The 19,770-nt window shown below is 43.3% G+C and overlaps 1 protein-coding gene across 6 annotated transcripts in view; it reads right to left on the bottom strand.

Annotated features, from left to right (window-relative positions):
• Nucleotides 1-6,540: 6,540 nt before the first annotated feature.
• The window catches only part of SLC36A3 (solute carrier family 36 member 3), a 26,731-nt gene continuing 13,501 nt past the window's right edge, over nucleotides 6,541-19,770 (bottom strand). For 4 of the 6 annotated variants that reach the window (XM_023260328.2, XM_045036638.1, XM_019810447.3 and 1 more), the window contains 7 exons: nucleotides 18,591-18,675; nucleotides 17,453-17,671; nucleotides 15,232-15,330; nucleotides 14,686-14,852; nucleotides 11,377-11,546; nucleotides 7,956-8,210; nucleotides 6,541-7,814 (listed from right to left, as the gene is read on the bottom strand). In XM_023260328.2, coding sequence (XP_023116096.2) covers nucleotides 7,723-7,814; nucleotides 7,956-8,210; nucleotides 11,377-11,546; nucleotides 14,686-14,852; nucleotides 15,232-15,330; nucleotides 17,453-17,671; nucleotides 18,591-18,675 — 1,087 coding nt within the window. In that variant the 3' untranslated portion in view covers nucleotides 6,541-7,722. Of the gene's footprint in view, nucleotides 7,815-7,852; nucleotides 8,211-11,376; nucleotides 11,547-14,647; nucleotides 14,853-15,231; nucleotides 15,331-17,452; nucleotides 17,672-18,590; nucleotides 18,676-19,770 lie in introns of those variants that run through there. The other 2 variants (XM_045036642.1, XM_045036649.1) reach the window with 2 other exon arrangements.

Here is a 19,770-nt window from a genome sequence, read left to right as displayed (position 1 = left end):
CGTTGTGACTGCAAATCTTGGAAATGCAAATGTCTATGAGAAAGTGACTGAACATAGCATGTCCACACCGAGTACCATTTGCTATAGAAAAGAAGGAGGAAGATCTTTGAATCCATTTTGAGTTATTTCCAGGATATATCGTTAAGTGCAAAGGCACAGTACAGAGAAGTGTAATGTGCTACTTCTCATGTAAGAAAGAAGGGTTGGGTATAAATAAATACAAATGCATTTGCTCATTTGTAGAAAATAAGATAAGCCAGAAACTAAAGAGATTAGTTATGTACAGGGGGTAGGTAGGAATATTGTGACAAGAAGGGGAAACGGTAGGGTGTAAAGGATGAAGGGGGTGGGACAGTTCTGACTATATCTTTTTGTGTAACTGTGGCTCTTAGAACCATAATAATGTTCCTCATAGCCAGAGCATGATGAAAATCAACCACGAGATGAGTGGAGTTCAGAATTTCACCACTGTAAATGACTTGGCTTTGGTCATTGCACTGGGGTTATGGAAGAAGTTAACATCAGTGAAAGCTAGGTGCAAGGTATATTGGGAACTCTGTACTGTTTTTGCCACCTTAAAGTCTTTTTCAAGATAAAAATTTGTAAAAATATATTGCTGAAGTTTCCATTTTTGAGAAGTAGCTCGTGGAACTTCAGTCCAGGAAGGGAGACAAACATTTATGCAAATATGTGATGTGTTCCAAAATAGAGGTTAAGGGAGACTGCAGAATCTGGGTCGGTGCCTGAAGTCAGAGAGGGTTTTCGTGGGGGAAGTGATAGCTGACATCTGAAAAATGAGGAATTAAGTAGGTAAAGAGAGGAACAGCATATATGGAACCTCTGCAGCAAAGGGGGACCATGGTGCTTTTAGGGAGATGGACAAGGACCATTAAGACTGGAAGGAAAATTTGCTACAGGTGCAAGATGAAGCTGGAGTGGGTGGGGATGAGGGTGGGGGAGGGTGGGGAGGATTCCCATCACCTGGGGCCTTGCAACTGGGTCCAGTTGGGTCTCAATTGCCAGGTCCCAGATTTTGCCAAAGAAGCACAGACAGCAGAGAATTTATCCTATGTTGTTGCAACTAGAATGACCACTTGGGTCCGGTCAGTGATCTCAGGGTGCTGGTTGCAATCAGAGAGTGTGTTATACTCGTCACATGGTGCCTGAGCTTCTGTGTCTGGTGGCTTACCCCTGAACTTTAAGTCTGGCTTCCTAAGTTCGAGTCGTCCTGAAGATTTTCCCTTTCGAGAGTCCTATCATCTCTATTTCACTTTCAAGTGGTATTGGCGTACCAGGTAAAAGTTCTGCCCCCACCCACTTTTCTTTGATCTTTAAACTCAGGAAATTGCTTGAGGGGCAGGCTCCTGTGTCGGCTGGATCAGCCCGGACATTGTTTGCCAATAGCAAATCTTGTCCAACCTTAGGAATTTGCCTTTTAGTGTCATTTCCAAGGGGGCACTGTGGCTTATAAACCATTGCACTGGGGCACCTGGGTGGCTCAGTCAGCCTTCTGACTCCTGATTTTGGCTCAGGTCATGATCTCGAGGTTCGTGGGTTTGAGCCCTGCTTCGGGCTCTGCACTGACTGTGCAGAGCTTGCTTGGGATTCTCTCTCTGTCCCTCTCTCTGCCTGTCCCCCGCTTGTGCGTGTGCACTCTCTCTCTCTCTCAAAATAAATAAAAAAGAAAACCATTGCACTTATGTCACTAATGTTCACTTGGAGCCAACTCTGAATGCCTCAGCTTCACACGGGTGACTTCTGCTGCTGCCTCCACACTCGCCCAGGGGGGACTTGTACTGCTTAGCAATCTCAGCTTGGGCTCTATGTAGCAATCCCAGTTCCTTCTTTCAATGGGCTTGCTGAAGATCCAAATTAAGCCTCTCTTTAAAATGATGTTGCATATCTTTCCACTCTACACCCCAATCATAGTCCAGCTCCATCATTTTAAGATTGATCATATTTGTCCAGCAGAGAACTGCAATGGGAAATATTTGTGAGGGTCCTGGGGGACAGGAATCCCCCCTCCAGCCAATAACCAGGTCCAAGGCATATGGCAGTGGAGAATTCAGCCTACGTTGTGGCAACTGGAATGACCAGTTTGGGTCCTGTGATCTCAGAGTGCCAGTTGCCATCAGAAAGTGTGTGTTGTATGAGTCACGTGGTGGCCTGGGGTTCCTCGTCTGGTAGTTTACTTCCCTAATCTGATTTTGCAGCACTCTGTTTTGCATTCAAGCCTCTGCCAATTAGGTTGGCTACCTAACCGTCTGTATGTAGGTTGTTCAATGCTCTGAGAAGCAGAAAATCTTACATTCCTTTTTCCAGAGGTATTTTGCAACACAGGGTCTATTAACGTCATGGGCTTTGTGACTGTCTCTGAAATTGCATGTAAAATTTAGCATGTATGCGCCTATGTGAATTTTATGGAGGGTCCGTAGCTTCCATTAAAATCTCAACAAGGTGTATGACCATCCCCTTCCCCACCCCGAAATCATAAACCACGGTCTTACCTGCATTTTATTCTTCTATATTCTATGCGAAGGTTTCCATATATTCCCCAAAGCCTCACCTTCTCCACACTCATGCATGGTCTGGGTCCCAAAAGAGCAACGATTTTATTATTGGCTATAGCTTTCTTATTTAGTGATGGGATGTTCCTCTCCACCTCCCTCTCTTTCATAGCTACTTCACATCTCCTCCAAGAGGTCGTTGCTTGACATTGGACCGTTGGTAAAAAAATAATGATTCACTGAGGATGAGGGCTCTAACTCCAGCTGGGATTCCTGGGATTCCATAGCATCAATCACGTAATAGAGGGTGGCTTTGAGAAGTGACGTTACCTATACATGTTCATTACACTATAGACTTATGCTTTATATACTTTTCCATATATACTGCTACAGCTCACAATAAAATGTTTCTTAAAAATGGTGTTTCCATTAGAGTGACACAAATCATCGTTACATTTTCCCCTCACATGAAGTTGCTTTAGTTATAAAATCAATACATCACTGTTTTTTTTTTTTAACGTTTATTTATTATTGAGAGACAGAGAGACACAGAGCGTGAGCAGGGGAGGGGCAGAGAGAAGGGGAGACACAGAATCCGAAGCAGGCTCCAGGCTCTGAGCTGTCAGCACAGAGCCCGACGTGGGGCTTGAACTCACAAACTGCGAGATCATGACCTGAGCCGAAGTTGGTTGCCTAACCAACTGAGCCACCCAGGCGCCCCAAAATCAATACATCACTGTTAAAAATGCAATAACAGAGGTAAGAAAACAAAAGAAAGAAAGAAAGAAGAAAGAAGAAAAGAAAAGAAAAGCAAAAAATTTCACTCTTAAGTCAATTGACTTGGTGAAAATTCCCAAAATGTTTTGTGTTCTGCATACCCTTCAAAATTCCTTGACTATATGCATATGATTTCTTTTTTAAAAAGAGCCAAAATGGAATCATGCTTCACATTTTATTTTTAACAGCTGTATTGAGGTATAGTTGATAACCATTAAACTGCGTGTACCTTAGAGACTATACTTGGTAAGTTTTGAAATAGACACACAGAATTGGGAAACCATCTTCCCAAAATTGGGAACACATTATCCATCACTTCGAAGAGTTTCCTCATGCCCTTTTGTAATACTTGCTGCTCATTCTGCCTCCCCTTTCCCCTTTAAGCAACTAGATATGCTTTCTGTCCCTACAGAGCAGGTGGCATTTTCAACTACGATAAAGCTACCATGAACATGTAGCTTTATCGTAGCTTGTACAAGAACATGTAGCTTGTACAAGTCGTTTTATAGCTATATGCTTCCTTTTCTTTTAGGGGAGTTCCAGTTCCTCCATATCCTTGCCAACACCACTATGGTCGGTCTTTTAATAGGGTCAGCCTTTCTAACAAATACATAGTGGTATCTCATTATGGTTTTTATTTGGATTTCCCTAATTACGACTGATGTTGAACATTATTTTCATATGTTTATTTACCATCCATATATCTTCTTTGGTAACGGGTCTGTTCAAACCTTTGCCTATTTAAAAAGATGAAGTTGTTTTCTTACCGCTAGGCTTTGAGAGTTCTTCATGTATTCTGGATATGAGTGTTGTTTTTTTAAATTAATTTATTTAAAGTCAAGTTAGTTAACATACTGTGTAGTGTTGGTTTCAGGAGTATAACCCAGTGCTTCATCCTTACATATGACATCAGGTGCCCATCCCTGCAAGTGCCCTTTTAAATGCCCATCACCCATTTAGCCCTCCCCCCCCCCACTCACCTCCCCTCCAACAACCCTGTTTGTTCTCTGTATTTAAGAGTCACGGGGCGCCTGGGTGGCGCAGTCGGTTAAGCGTCCGACTTCAGCCAGGTCACGATCTCGCGGTCCGTGAGTTCGAGCCCCGCGTCAGGCTCTGGGCTGATGGCTCGGAGCCTGGAGCCTGTTTCCGATTCTGTGTCTCCCTCTCTCTCTGCCCCTCCCCGTTCATGCTCTGTCTCTCTCTGTCCCAAAAATAAATAAACGTTGAAAAAAAAAATTAAAAAAAAAAAAAGAGTCTCATATGGGTTGCCTTCCTCTCTGCTTTTATCATATTTTTCCTTCCCTTCCCTTATGTTCATCCGTTTTCTTTTTTTAAAAATATTTATTTTTGAGAGAGAGGGAGAGAATGTGCGGGTGCGAGAGTGTGGGAGGGGCAGAGAGAGGGAGACAGAGGATCTGAAGTGGGTTCTGCACCAACAGCAGACAGCCCGATGTGGGGCTCGAACTCATGAACCGTGAGATCATAACCTGAGCTGAAGTCGGACACTTAAGCGACCAAGCCACCCAGCCCCTATCTTTGTTATAATTCTTGAAATCAGACAACATTAGCACACCAACTTTGTTCTTCTTAAAAGATATTTTGGCTATTCTAGGTCCTTTACATTTTCAAATGAATTTTAGGATCAGCTGATCAACTTATACACACACACACACACAAAAGCCTGCTGACTTTGGTGAGAATTGATATCTGAACCCCAGAGTCTTCTGAGTCATGAACAAGGTGTATTTCTCCACTTATTTAGGTGTTAATTTCTTTTAGCAATATATTAGTCTTTATGAAGATTATATATTATAGTTTTTAACAGGTGTTTCATATCTGCCATGAGAGTTACCCCCAATTACTGCATATTTTTGATGCAATTGTAAGTGCAACTTCTGATTGTTTGCAGCTAGTATAGAGAAATACAATTGGATTTTGTATATTGACCTTGTATCCTGAAGCTTTGTAAACCAATTAGTAGTAGCATTTTTGCAGATTCCATTGGATTTTCTGTGTTGGTATTATGCCATCTTCATAAAAACAGTTATTTCTTCCTTTCCAATCTGGATGCTGTTTACTTCTTCTTCTTGCCTAATTTCATTGTCTGGATATCTGGCACAATATTGAATAGAAGTCTCTGATTTGCTTCTGATCTTACAGGGAAAGTATTCAGTTTTTTCCGTCAAGTATGACATTAGCTGTAGGTTTTCATAGATACTTTTTACTGGTTGTGAAATCCCCTTGTATTCCTAGTTGCCGGGAGTTTTAGATTAAGGATAGATGTTGGATTTCACCAAATGCCTTTCCGTGTCCATTGAGATGATCATTTATTTTTTCTTTTCTAGTTTGTTAATAATGGTGAATTACACTGATTTCAAATGTTAAACCAACCCTGGATTTTTTTTGTGTGTGTGGTCTTGGTGTAAGAGATGATTTCTTTTGTTTCCTCCAAGTTTTTATTTTTATTATTTTATTTACATTCTAGTTAGTTCACATATAGTGTAATATCGGTTCAGGAATAGAATTTAGTGATTCATCACTTACACATAACACCCAGCGCTCGTTATATAACAAGATCCCTCCTTAATGCCCACCACCCACTTAGCACGTTCCCCACCCACCTCCCTCCATCAACTCTCAGTTTGTTCTCTATCATTAAGAGTCTCTCATGGTTTGCTTCCCTCTCTCTTTTTCCCCCCTTCCCACATATTCATCTGTTTCCTAAATTCCACATATAAGTGAAGTCATATGGTATTTGTCTTTCTCTGACTGACTTATTTCACTTAGCATAATACACTTTAGCTCAATCCATGTTGTTGCAAGTGGCAAGGTTTCATTCTTTTTGAAGGCTGAGTAATATTCCATTATATATATATATATATACATATATATGTATATATATATATATAAAACATTTATAAATGTTTTTATATATCTCACATACTATTTTTTTTAATTTTTTTTTCAACGTTTATTTATTTTTTGGGGGACAGAGAGAGACAGAGCATGAACGGGGGAGGGGCAGAGAGAGAGAGGGAGACAGAATTGGAAACAGGCTCCAGGCTCTGAGCCATCAGCCCAGAGCCTGACGCGGGGCTTGAACTCACGGACTGCGAGATCGTGACCTGGCTGAAGTTGGACGCTTAACCGACTGCGCCACCCAGGCGCCCCTCACATACTATTTTTAATAAAACAGCTTTTACCTACTGATCAACCACAAATATATTTGCATATCAATAGATGAATTTTTGTAATGTTTGGGGGCATCATACCATTTTATTTGGGATAAATCATAATTTAACCTAACGTTGGATGTTTGTTTCCAACTTTTTACTATTATCAAAATACAAGCTCTCCTTTTGCATAAAGTTTTGCAAACACAAAATATTCTTAGGATAAATTCCCAGGTTTAATGGGTCAGAGGGCTACACATTTGAAGACTTATGTGTCGTAAAATTGCCCTTCAGAAAAGCCATAACAATGTATACCCCCATCTGCAGAGTATAAGATTGTCTATTTTTCAAAACCCTTCCCCAAACTAGGTATTTTTTTTTAAGTAGGTCGATAGTCCTTGCACATGATGAAATCCTTCTCCTTCACACAAATCGCTCAACCTCTTTAGCCTAAATGGCTGTAAGTGGACTTAAGATATCAGAGAAGAAAAAGAAAGGTGATGTGCTTCTACGTAGGGAAGTTACCATAACGACTGATTGCTAAGAAATAAATTTGTATCCCTACCCTACTTCTGGTAGGCACGTATCTCCGGGACAATAGCATGTCTTGCTGATGGCAAACACCTTGATTTTCACACGTGGTTGAAAGATAAATTAATTTTTTTTTCCTCTTTCAGAATGTCAGATCTAGATGAATCCTTAACAGATCCGTCTAGTCCTTCATTTCATAGATGGGAAAACGGTGTCAGAGAGAGTGAGTGAGGGAACTTGCCCAAGATACCACGGGAAATTGGTGGCAGGGCCAAAGGGTTGGGTAAAATTACTGCTAAGTTCTGTTTTTGTTCTGTCTGTGACTCTTCCACTTAGAACAACATCTGAGCCTGGGTGGCTCAGTTGGTTAAGCATCTAACTCTTGATCTTGGCCCAGGTAATGATCTCACAGTTCGTGGGACGGAGCCCCGTGTTGGGCTCAGCGCTAACAGCATCAAGCCTGCTTGAGATTCTCTCTCTCTCTCTCTCTCTCTCCCCATCAAAATAAACAAACTTTAAAAAAAAGAAGAATATTTGAATACAAAATCCCCCTTCCCCCAATATCCACTCTTCTAAATCTTATGCCTTAAGGGCAGCAACTGCAGATTAGAGAAAACAATTGCTTTTGCGTTTCCATCTATGCTTTGTCTGTTTCCAGGAATGTCATGAGTGAATGGCATTCCTTTTCCCAGTAAATGAGGCTGATGGTACAAACAGTCGGATGAGGGTTTGGTTCATAGGTACAAAAGACCTCCAAAGCAATCCCAAACCAAAAAAGGCATACCCTGAGGGGTATGAGTACTGACTTGTGTCAGGTCCATTTCTCCTGGAAAGATAAAGATGCCGCTAATTAATATAGAGATGTTGGGGTTTGATGAACGTATATAACATCCACAACGGAAGTCAAGTTGGGGGTGGGAGGAGGGGAGAGCGATTAGAATAAAAATAGATAATTATGCATAGACACCTGTGGCGTTGGCTACGGAATGGCCGATGGGTTGGATCAACTCATAGAGGGCTTGGTATGTCCCGAATACACAACCCAAAAGGCCCAGGATGCTGATCATGATGTCCTTTGCAATGGTGGCACAGCTCATGTCTTCAGGATAAAAGGTGATGAGCTCCAGGAGGGGCGGGATGATGAGGGCCAGGGCGCTGCTGCTCACGGAGCCCACAAAGGAGATGACCAGGTCTAGGCGGGGGATGAGGATGGCTGAGACACCTGCAACAAGAGAAGAAATTTAGAATCACTTGCATTTAGAATCAATGCAAGAAGGGAGCTCAGAAACAAACCATTTCTTTGGAGCCTTATAACCCCACAGATGCCTGATCGACCATTTTGGGAAATGATGGTGGGAAATGATGGGAAAATGGGAATGGTGGGGAAAGATCCCATCGAGGACGTGAACAGTAGGTCAGGCACTGTGGCTCTGGACTCCCACCTCTGTTTTAAAGACCAATGTAGGTGCTCTCCTTTTATTTTTTTTAAAGCGTATCTATTTATTTTAAAGAGAGAGCACAAGTGGAAGAGAGAGAGAGAATCCCAAACAGGCTCCATGCTGTCAGCGTGGAGCTCGGCACGGGGTTTGAGCCCATGAACTGTGAGATCTTGACCTGAGCTGAAATCAAGAGTCTGACACTTCACTGACTAAGCCACCCAGGCACCTGGGTGGCACCCCTCCTTTGGGTTTTTCACATATCATAGTTGTTAGAAAGTCTCCTCTACCACTTATCTATTATTACGTTCTCATTAAAGAGATGGGGAAATCTAGAGGTCTAGAGGGAATGAGATGTGGCCAAGGTCATACATTCTCTGAGATGAGAATCCATTGAAATGCCTATCTAAGGCTCTTTCTGCTCCACTATGCTGCCTCCCTTGTATATGAAAGAACTTGGTGTATAGTAAGTGCTCAATAAACATTTGACTCTTACTCAGACACTGAATCTACTGTGAATCTATACTACTCTACAAAATGCAGCTACTGTCTAGAAGCAAGAATGAATAAAAAATGGGAGATGGGTTTGTTGTCAGAATCTCAACCACTTGTTTCCCTACTCCTAGAAGAATCCTGGTAAATTAAAAAGAACATAAAACAGCCTTAGGCTGTCTGCTCCCTCCTCTTCTCTTCTCTTTCATTCCCTTCTCTTCCTCCAGGCGAGTCCAATTTCAATAATGTTTGAGTGAACAAACATACAATTCACGTGACTTCACTTTGTACAACCATATGATTTTCCTATGAACAAATTAGGGAAAAAACTGCCCTGGGAAGCACCCATACTAGCTTCCTGGATCTGAAGAAAACATCACCTCTTTCTGAAATTGCTGCAACACATCCAAACAGAGAATGAGAGAGACTCATCAACTCTTGCAGGTGAGAATTCATCACCCCTCTGATGGGATGGTCCTGTCCAATTTTCCCTCCTCAGGTATTTAATAAATTGCTTACTGGAGAAGGCACAGAGAAAGCTCAGTGTCCTCCTGGAGAGCTCACACTGACGGCAGAGAAAATATGTTATAGTAAAGCTATAATGCAAGATAGACTGCAGGAGTTCTCTAGAAGGTTCATATCTGGTCATGCCAACCCACTGCTCACAGATCTTTCGCGGTTCTCCATTGCCCAGTCTCCTTAGCACAAGGTCCCTGATGACTTGGGCCCTTCCAGATCCTCTGGCTTCGTGTCTTATCACTCCCCGCTGCTTTTAGTTCTCCAAAGAGGCCATAAGTACTTACCTCAGATCTGTGCATAGTGTGCTTCCTACACGTGGTACATTCTTTACTCCTCCTCTACCTCCTACTTGTCTCTTAGGTCTTAACTGAACCATCATTCCCCCGGAGAGGACTTCCTGACCTGGCCTAGGCTAAAGCATAGGACCTTTGTGTGCTTTTAGGGCATCCTTCTCTTATGATCTTAACCATCATTATGTACCCTCTTAACACTGATCACAACGCACTATAATTATTTCCTTGCATATGTTTCTTACTCGATGGTAAGCCTCATGAGGGCAGGCGCCATGTCTGCTTTATTATTCATTATTGTATCCCGGGTGCCTAGCACAATAGTAGGTGCTCAACAAATGACTGTTGAATGAATAAGGAATAATGGAACTGACAGATGAATAAAGGAGGAGGAAGTGGTCACCCATGGTATAACAGAAGCAGTGCATATCATTAGAAGGTCAGCTCTGTCTAGCACTGCCTTCCCTGATCTCAAGTGGCCTCAGTTTTTCTCTTCAACTTAGACCATTCCTACTAGGAATGATCTCAAAACAATAGAGCTACAGGGCCCAAATGTCCTGGGTACATACTGGAAACTCTGTGATACCTTAAATTGAGCAGGAGTGCTGTTTCTGCCAATAGAACTCCATTTATGTGAAGCGTAACATCGGATAGCATATTCTGCTAGAAGTCTCCGAGAATTACACAATTTCTCCTGACCCTGAACCGAGACTGGATTTCTTCAACTTTAAACTCTGACTCCTGGAGTCTTTAAGACTTCATTTTCTCTCTCTCTTGCACAGTATCCCACAGGTGTTTAAAGACAGATATTCCTTAAGGACAGATACAGAAATTCCCCAAGGCTTTGCTTCTCTAGGAAAAACATCCCTGGTTCTTTTTCCCTTTCCTCACGGGGCACCTTTTCTCATTTCCTTTCTCTGGACATGCTTCAGAGAAAACATTCCCCAGCCTGTTCATGATGTTTCCCAAATATCTACAACAGCGCCTGATGTAGGATGAAAGAGTGAATAAATGAAGGGAAGGAAGCATTAAGGAAGGAAGATCGGAGGGGGAGAGGAGAAGAGATTGCACCCCAAAAATGATCGCTAAGACTATAACAAATCAGCCTCTTGTTTTCCCCTGCAGTTCAACACCACTCTAGATAAGTGCCTCGATCTTAATTTAGGATAGGAAGGAATATGGCATGTGATGGAAAACAGACTTAGGCGCTACACGACCTGTGGCTCAAACCCCAGCTCTGTCACTTAGCAGCTCTATCATCTGAGTGTGTTACCCAACTTCTCTGGGCCACAGTTCCTCCTGTTGGTGATATTATGTCGCTAGGCTGTCGTGAGTATTCGACAATGTCAGTATGGTGCCTGGCATACATACAGCAGGCATATAGGAGCGTGATTGAATGAATGGTATTTTTTTTTTTCTCCCATAAACCAGCCAGTGTCTACTTTCCATGTGTAGGCAGCAGAGATGTCTGCAACATGTGATGGTTCTAAGTAAGCCTGTTTTTCAGGTGGAAAGTTGAGGTTCAGGGAGGCGAAGTGTCTTGCACAAGGTCGCAAAGAAGGTAAGTGGCAGAGCCAGTGATAGTGGGACAGACGCCAGTGTGGCTCACAGGCACAGCTTTGGGCAAAGGGTGCCCTTTTATCCTACTCACAGGTCAGACAGACCAAGGCTATGCGGACAGACAGGTCTACAAACAGCGTCCACCTCTCTGACACCTGGGAGACGGCGAAGGGGAGGATGATGTCGGCCGGGACGTGGAACTGGAGGGCGTAGGTGAAGAAGATGCCAATGGAGTAGAGCAGCTTGACCGACTGGTACGGCCTGCAGAGAGATGGATAGGACGTGAAATGTAATGTGGCTCTGGGAAGGGCCATTCAAGACTCGCTCATTGCTCAGAAGCTGGTACCTTGTCACTGAGTCACGGAACTGGCTAACTTCCATTGACTCGGGCTCGACCCGCCATCAGAGCCACCTGGGAAGCTTCTAAAAGTGCACGTTCCTGGAGATTCTGATTCAACTGGCCTACGGCTCAGGAATCTGTGCCTTTTATTCTTTTGCTTCTTAAAAAAAGTGTATCTGTATAAATTTTCTAGTTCAAAAGTCATGCAGTGAAAAGCTTCCCTCCCACCCTTAACTCCCAGCCTCCAGTTTTTCTTTCCATAGACAACTCCTCTAACAGTTTTCTTGTAGCTCTTTCAGAAATAATCAGTGTAGGGACACCTGGCTGGCGCAATCGGTTAAGCGTCCGACTTCAACTCAGGTCACGATCTCGCGGTCCGTGAGTTCGAGCCCCGCGTCAGGCTCTGGGCTGATGGCTCGGAGCCTGGAGCCTGTTTCTGATTCTGTGTCTCCCTCTCTCTGCCCCTCCCCCGTTCATGCTCTGTCTCTCTCTGCCCCCTCAAAAATAAACGTTGAAAAAAAATTAAAAAAAAAAAAAGAAATAATCAGTGTATATACAAGCTTATACCAAACGTATATATGCTTATACACACGTGGTCGCATCCTCTATATAATGCTAAGCTCTGTTTTTGTTCATTAGGTATTTCTTGGAGATTGTGTTTTCTTTTTTTTTTAATTTTATTTATTTTGAGAGACAGAGAGAGAAAGAATCCCAAGCAGACTCTGCACAAGCTGGGGAGGGGCAGAGAGAAGCAGAGAGAGAATCCCAAGTAGGCTCTGCGCCATTTGCACAGAGCCCTATATGGGGCTCAGTCCCACGACCTGGGAGGCCATGACCTGAGCTGAGATCAAGAGTTGGGCGCTTAACCCCACTGAGCCATGCAGGCACCCCTCGGAGATTGTTTCCTAGTAGTCCACACAGATGTGGCTTCTATTTAATAGATGCTTGGTATTCCTACAGCATATACTATAATTTTTTTGACGAGTCTTCAGATCATGGATATTTAGATTATTCCCCATCTTTGGCTGGTAAAGAATGCTGGGAAGTATACCCTTGCACACAGATATCTATGCACATTTAGCATACAACCTGAGAAGTATAAATGCTGGCTAAAAGTATATGCGATTTAAACTTTTGAGAGCTACTGACCTACTGCCCCTTTGTTGTCCTAGCGTATAGAAGTACTTGCTTCCCCACATCCTTGCCAAAACACAGCCTGTGTGCTGGTCTTTGCCATTCTGGTTTTTTTTTTTCTTGGCATTTCTGTTATTATGAAGGAAACAAATGATCTTTTCAAATGTATAAAATGCCATTTAAAAAATCTGCCCGTGAACTGTGTGCTCATGCCCATCGTTTTCTCGGGCTGTGGGTCTTTCTCTTATTGGGAAGGGGTGCTTGTCTAAGGCTCCTCTGGTTCAGCCAGCCAGGTTCAGAGCAGGTGTGACGTGCTCATGGGCTATGTTTTCCAGCCGAGGTCTCCGTAAGGAAAGTGCCCTACCCAATGTAGCTAGCGGCAGCCTGAACTGCCCTGACCAGGAACAGAGTATTAGAATGATGTCTTACTGGTGTAATGTAAGTCGTGACTTCAAAGAAATCCCATATTATTATCCCATGCCTTATTCCACCACCGCACAATGAGGTGGGTGGGCTGCTGATATTTGTCTCATTTTACAACTGTGGCCTTGTGGGAAATGAACGCCCCGTCATTCTGCTCCCCATGAAAGAACAAGGCTGCGGGAAGACACAGCGATGATCGTAGCTAATACTCGATGAGTACTTACTCTGTGCCAGCTGCTTTTCTAAGCATTTTATGTGCATTAAACCAGTTAATCCTCACAATCACTCTTCGAGATCATGTGACAGTCATTTGTTTCTGCTGTTCACCAGTGCTTCCAGTTCTTCCAGACAACTGGTAGAATTTCACTTCTTCGCCCCCGGGAGTGAGGTGTGGCCCTGGGAGCTGTTTTGACCAAGGAAGTGCAAGCAGAAGAGATGTATGTCACTTCCCAGGGAACCTTTGGCAGCTCCATGGTGAAGGGCATGATTCACTGCATTCTCCCATGGCAACGTTTCAGGGAGTGGCTGTCTCAGCATTCTGTGTCCTGGGGAGGGGATGGTGCAGAGCTGAGCCCCAGCCACCCCGCAAGGGGCGGGCAACTTGAGCATAGAATCAAGCGTGTGTGTGTGTATTCAGCCACGGAGATTTTGGAGTTGTTTATTACTGGAGCATAACCAAGCCTAGACAAATAGGCATTAGTATTATCCTCATTTTACTGAGGATGGGAATGAGGTCTGCAAGATGAGGCAGCTTGTCCAGGGTCACATAAGAACCAGGATGCAAATTCCTTTACTTAGTTTTGAAACCTTTGCTGTGAAACGCCTGGCTATACTGACCGCCTAGTCACAATGCACTCACTATAGTGCCGGAATGATGAGGATAGCTCACGCTCGATGATGCTATGTGCCAGCCTCCCCCCTCCCCCCCAGATTGGTACCTGGAAGAATGAATGAACGCATGCATAAATCAATGAGTGATCAAATGTACAAACTCCAAAACTAAATCCCCACTGGAGCACAGCAATGGCAGCCTAGGCCCATTTCTGGAACCGGGGGCCTGAGGAGTGATCCGTGGGCAGGACCCCCAGTCATCGTTTTGGAGTTATACTTTTTGTTGTTGCTGTTTGTGTTTCCCAAACACTCCCAGATCGTTTCATTTTAGGGTCTTTAAACCACAGAGTCGGACAGATTCAGTTTCAAGTTTCAGCTTCTCACACACATTGTGAGCTGGGGAAGTTGCACACAGCCTCTCCAAAGAGCAACTTCCTCATCCATTAAATGGAGCTGGTGATAATAATGGTAACTCGTAGGGCTGTTGTGAGGACTCAATGAGACAACGTACAATGTCTGGATTATCACACCTACCTGTTATTATAATACTAATATTAGCAGTTAATATCTGGTGCTAACGATAACCCTAGGGGATGCCACGTTCTGTTGCTGAGGCTCAGATCCCATGACTCACCTCCCCTTCTCCCCCCAGGCAGGCAAGGATGGGCGTACCAGCAGTTGGGCAAGTTGAGGGTGATGCTGGCTTGGGTGCTTGACCCAAACTTCATGTAGCCCAGTGTCCCCAGGCAGATGTAGAGGGTGATGACAAGGGACATCCCCAAGTACAGAACAAAAGGAAACTGCTGTGGATCCCTCATCTGATTTTTGAGAGGCAAGACCTGAGGGGAAAGGAGATTGAGAAAGAAAGAAAAAAAAAGTAGTAAGAAATGTGGCACCTTGTGAAGGAGTAGGGTCCCCCCACAGACACAGACATCCTTTTCCAGGTGGCCCAGGGTCAAGAAGGGCCACACCCCTTTTAATTGTCTATTTTCTATGGCCAGGAGTGCCCTACTCCATCTAGGCTAGTGAGTAAATTCACATTCAGTCTTCAAGGCTTAGTGCATGGAGCAGTTGGTGCCCAGCGGGTGGGTCCTGATATTCCCTCCCATCAGGAGAAGATCACATTCTGCACTTCATAAATACTTCTGGATATCTGGAAAAGCTGGCTTCCCTAGAGGGCAACAGGGACCAGCCACGCAGAGCCCTCATCCATCTTACCATACCAACACCTTCAAATGTGAAGATGGCTGTACCAAAGAACAGCAGGAAGGTCTTCCAGCTTGCCATCAAGGGGAGGTTGCTGGGATCTGGAATCTCCTGAAAGGAAGTAGAAGAAGGACCTTCGTTTTGCCATGGCGTAGACGTCATCCCCAAACGTTGCCTGGTAGAGAGTTGATAGAAAGCTGGTAGAAAGCTGGGCCATACGTGTCATCAACAGAGACACGGTAGCTAGAGATAGCTAGAGATGAATCAGCCTTCCTGTTTTTATTTTTTTTTTAAATTTTTTTTCAACGTTTATTTATTTTTGGGACAGAGAGAGACAGAGCATGAACGGGGGAGGGGCAGAGAGAGAGGGAGACACAGAATCGGAAACAGGCTCCAGGCTCCGAGCCATCAGCCCAGAGCCTGACGCGGGGCTTGAACTCATGGACCGCGAGATCGTGACCTGGCTGAAGTCGGGCGCTTAACCGACTGCGCCACCCAGGCGCCCCAACCTTCCTGTTTTTAAAAGAAGTTCTTTATTTTTTATTGTAGTAAATTATATATGGCCTAAAATTTACCATTTTATAAACATGTAAGGGTACAATCCAGCGGTATTAAGTACCTTCCCACTGAGCTACAACCGTCATCACCACCCATCTCCAGAACTTTTTTATCCTCCCAAACTTAAACTTTGTATTATTCATGAAATAGTAACCCCCCATTGCCCAGCTGCACTCGCCCCCATCACCTCATATAAGTGAAATCATGTATCTGTCTTTTTGTGACTGGCTTATTTCGCTGAACCCGGTGTCTTTAAAGTTCATTCATGTTGTAGTACAGATCAGAAGTTCATCCCTTCTTGAGGAATACATTGTCTATATTTACCACATTTTGATTTCCCACATCTTTACATGTGGGGAAAGTGGGAGCGAGGGAGTTGCCCGAGGCTATTCTGCAAGTTAGGGGCATGACCCAGATAAGAATTCAGGTCTCTTGTCTTCACGTTCTCCAACGCCTCTTTCTCACCACTGCTCCCAGGGCTGTGCAGTCTAGTAGCTGGTACAGGTGCAGCGGGAATGATTATTCAATAGACTCCTGTGATGGGCAGAACAGTGGCTCTTTCCCAAAGATGTCTATATCCTAGTCCCTGGAAACTCTGAATATGTTACATTACATGGCAAGGGAGCATTAAGTTTTCAGACCGAATTAAGGTTGCTAATCAGCTGACCTTGAAATAAAGAGATTATCCTGGATTATCTGCGTGGGTCCAATGTAATCACAAGGGTCTTTAAAAGTGGAAAAGGGAATCTGAAGACAGAACTAGAGAGATGGTGGCAGGGGAAAGATTCAGCCTTACATTCCTAGCTTTGGAGAAGGAAGGGGGCCATGAGCCCAAGGCATGTGGACAGCCTTTAGAAGCTGGAGCAGGCCAGAAAACAGATTCTCCCCATAAGCTTCCAGAAAGAAACCCAGTCGGGCTGACACCTTGATTTTATTCCAGTGAGACCTACAGAACTCAAAGATAAATTTGTGTTGTTTTGAACGGCTAGATCTGTGATGATTTGTTACAGCAGCAATAGGAAAGTAACATAGCCCCAAAGACTTTCCGATTTAAAGAAATGAAGCTATAATGGTAGAATTTCAGGGCCTGTGTTAATAGCAAAGCATGGGATTGGGAGGCAAACTGGTTGGAATTCGCAAAAAAATTACTTTCAGTTTATCAGTTTCCTTGTCTGTACACTGAGGATAAGGGTAGTACTTGCAAAATAGTATCGTCATAAAGAGTCAATGAGTTAATACATGTAAAGAACCTGGCACCAAGGAAAGAAAATTTCTTTATCATATATGCGTCCCTTGTCAACCTACCATTGTTACAATTTTTGTTGGTTATTTGTTGAGGTTTATCTCCGTGAATGAATGTCACCTCCATGAAGGCAGGTAGCCCCATCAGTTTCGCTTACCAGTGAATCCCAGCCCCATTTGCACAATGCCTGGATCACAGAAGGCGTTCAATAACTAATTGTTGAATGACTCACTGTTACCCAGTGTGACGACGACGACCATGACGAAGATGATGACTAGCTTTTACAGCTTGTGGGGCAGAAGTGTTCACACATGTCCCTTTAGCAGAGGCTGCTCAGAGCAGGTTACCTTCCTCACCTTCACCTGCCCATAATGGTACTCACCTTCCCCAGGTGTCTCACAACCCCCTCCTGCAGTGGTTTCAGGCACAGACCTGAACGATATACTCAAAGATCAGAGCCATGCTCCCCAGCATGGTGATGTTGGCCAGCGATGAGAAGATGGACAGCAGCTTGAGGTTCTGGATAAACACCAACAGCATCAGGAAGGGCAGGATTGTCAGCATGTAGAAGCGGATGTCCAGGATCGGGGCCAGCACCAGGAACTTCCTGGGTTGGCAGTTGTTGGACGTCATGTGGGCTTCTTCAACCATCTGATGTAGACACAATGCGGGGCAGTGTGTTTAGAGTTGCCAGATTAAACACAGGATGCCCAGTGAAGTTTCAACTTCAGATAATAAACAAATAGCTTTTTAGTAAAAGGATGTCCCAAATATTCCATAGGACATACTCATAGTAAAAAAATAAAAAATATTTGCTGCGTATCTGAAATTCCAATTTAACTGTGTGTTGTATATTTTTATTTGTCAAATCTGGTAACGTCACCTGTAGTGCCCGTGACTGTCACAATAGGAAACCCTTAGAATCTTAAAATCTCAAAGCTGAAGGGTCCTTTTGTGATCTAACTCAACCTCTTCTTTCCTGCCACATGGTTTCCTTTCATTCACCCAGAGAACAGGAGTTGATAACACAAGAATATCTTTAACTTAAGAGAGCCCTAAAAGTCAGAAAGCTCTGAATACTGAGTGGAATCTATCTTCTTGACTATTTCACCTAACATACTTGGCTGTTTGCGCAAAACTGATTATGCTCCCTCTAGCCCATGAAGCCAAGAAAGAATGCTGTGACTGATTCATAATGCCTCTTGGGAATGCAGTGAGGGCAAGATTGCAGCTTGCTTGTCTTATATTTAGTCACCTTCTGTGTGACAACCCTGCCATACCTGAAGTGAATCTCACCAACACGTTTCAGGCTACAAATTCTCAATTATTTTTGATTGGACATAATTGCAAGCCTCTCCCTCCATCGTGGTTACACTCCTCAGATGTTGCTTTGGCTTCTCAATAATCCTTTACAAAAGTGATTCCCAGGACTGAGAGAACTCCCAAGTAGTCTGATCGGGGAGTAGAAATGCAGCCACTTTTCTCCCATGATCCAAACACTATGCTTTTGCTAAAGAAGCCTTAGGGATGTCTGTTTTTCTCCCACTCTGTCCAGAAGAAGCTTCTTTACCTGTTGTAAATTGTCTGCCATAAACATAAAATAAACACTGCAGAATCCCAGTTGGGTGGTGATTAGTAAGAAGCTGACAGTGTACCTGAGCCAGAAAAGAAGAGACAGAGAGAGAAAACAAATTACTTTTTAAAATGCACTTATTTTTATTTTTTGAAGTGATCATTTCTGTTGTTATTTGTGATATTTTCCTACATTTTTTTATTTTTGGAAATTTTCAAGTTCACAGAAACAATTGAGAGACAGGTATAATGGACACTCATATATCCTTTAAACTAAATATACCACTTGTTAAATTTGGCCTTAACTGCGTTATATAAATATGTATGTGTATATGAATGTATGTATTCATCCAAACACACACACACACAGACACACACAGACACACACACACACAGACACACACTCACTCACACACACACACAGACACACACTCACACACACACACACACACACACACACACACACTCACACACGCAGTTTTTTCCAGAACCATTTGAAAGTCAATTGCCGATATCCTAACACTTCAACCTTGACTCTCTCAGCATATCCCTCTTAAGATCATAATATCCAGAAAATCAACTTCAATATCCTCAAATACATAGTCCATAATTTAAATAGCTCAATTATCTCCAAAATGTCTTTTATAGCTGTTAGTTATTTTTTGGATTCAGGATCTAATCATGGTTTACATATTGCATGTGGTTTTGTTTCTAGTGGTTATCCACATAGAACACGCACATTTTTTGGTTTTCCGTGACATTGGCTTTTGGAGAACAGTCCAGGCCAATTGTGTTGTAGAATGGTCCACACTGTGGACTTGGATGATTGTTTCCTCATGATTAGATTCAGGTAAGTATTTTTGCAAGCATAACACATTAGGGATATTTTGTACTTTTTCCATCATATTGGAAACCACATGGTATCCTGTGGCTCCACTGTGGTGAAGGCCGTCAGACCTGTCCATTGTAGATGTACATTTCTCTTGTTATAATCCAGAGGTAAAACCGACATGGTATATGAATATCCCCTTCCTCTCAAACCAAAGGGTCTTAATGGTCATTGATGATCCTTGTCTGAATCAACTATTTTATCAGTGGTTGCATGGTGATGTTTTTCTAACTCTCATTTTTTCTAAATTCATCAATTGGCATTTAAGAAAGATACATCCTTCCTCTTA

This window comes from Felis catus, chromosome A1, assembly GCF_018350175.1.
Source record: "Felis catus isolate Fca126 chromosome A1, F.catus_Fca126_mat1.0, whole genome shotgun sequence".
Taxonomy (NCBI): domain Eukaryota; kingdom Metazoa; phylum Chordata; class Mammalia; order Carnivora; family Felidae; genus Felis; species Felis catus.
This window is presented reverse-complemented; position numbering and strand designations above follow the sequence as displayed.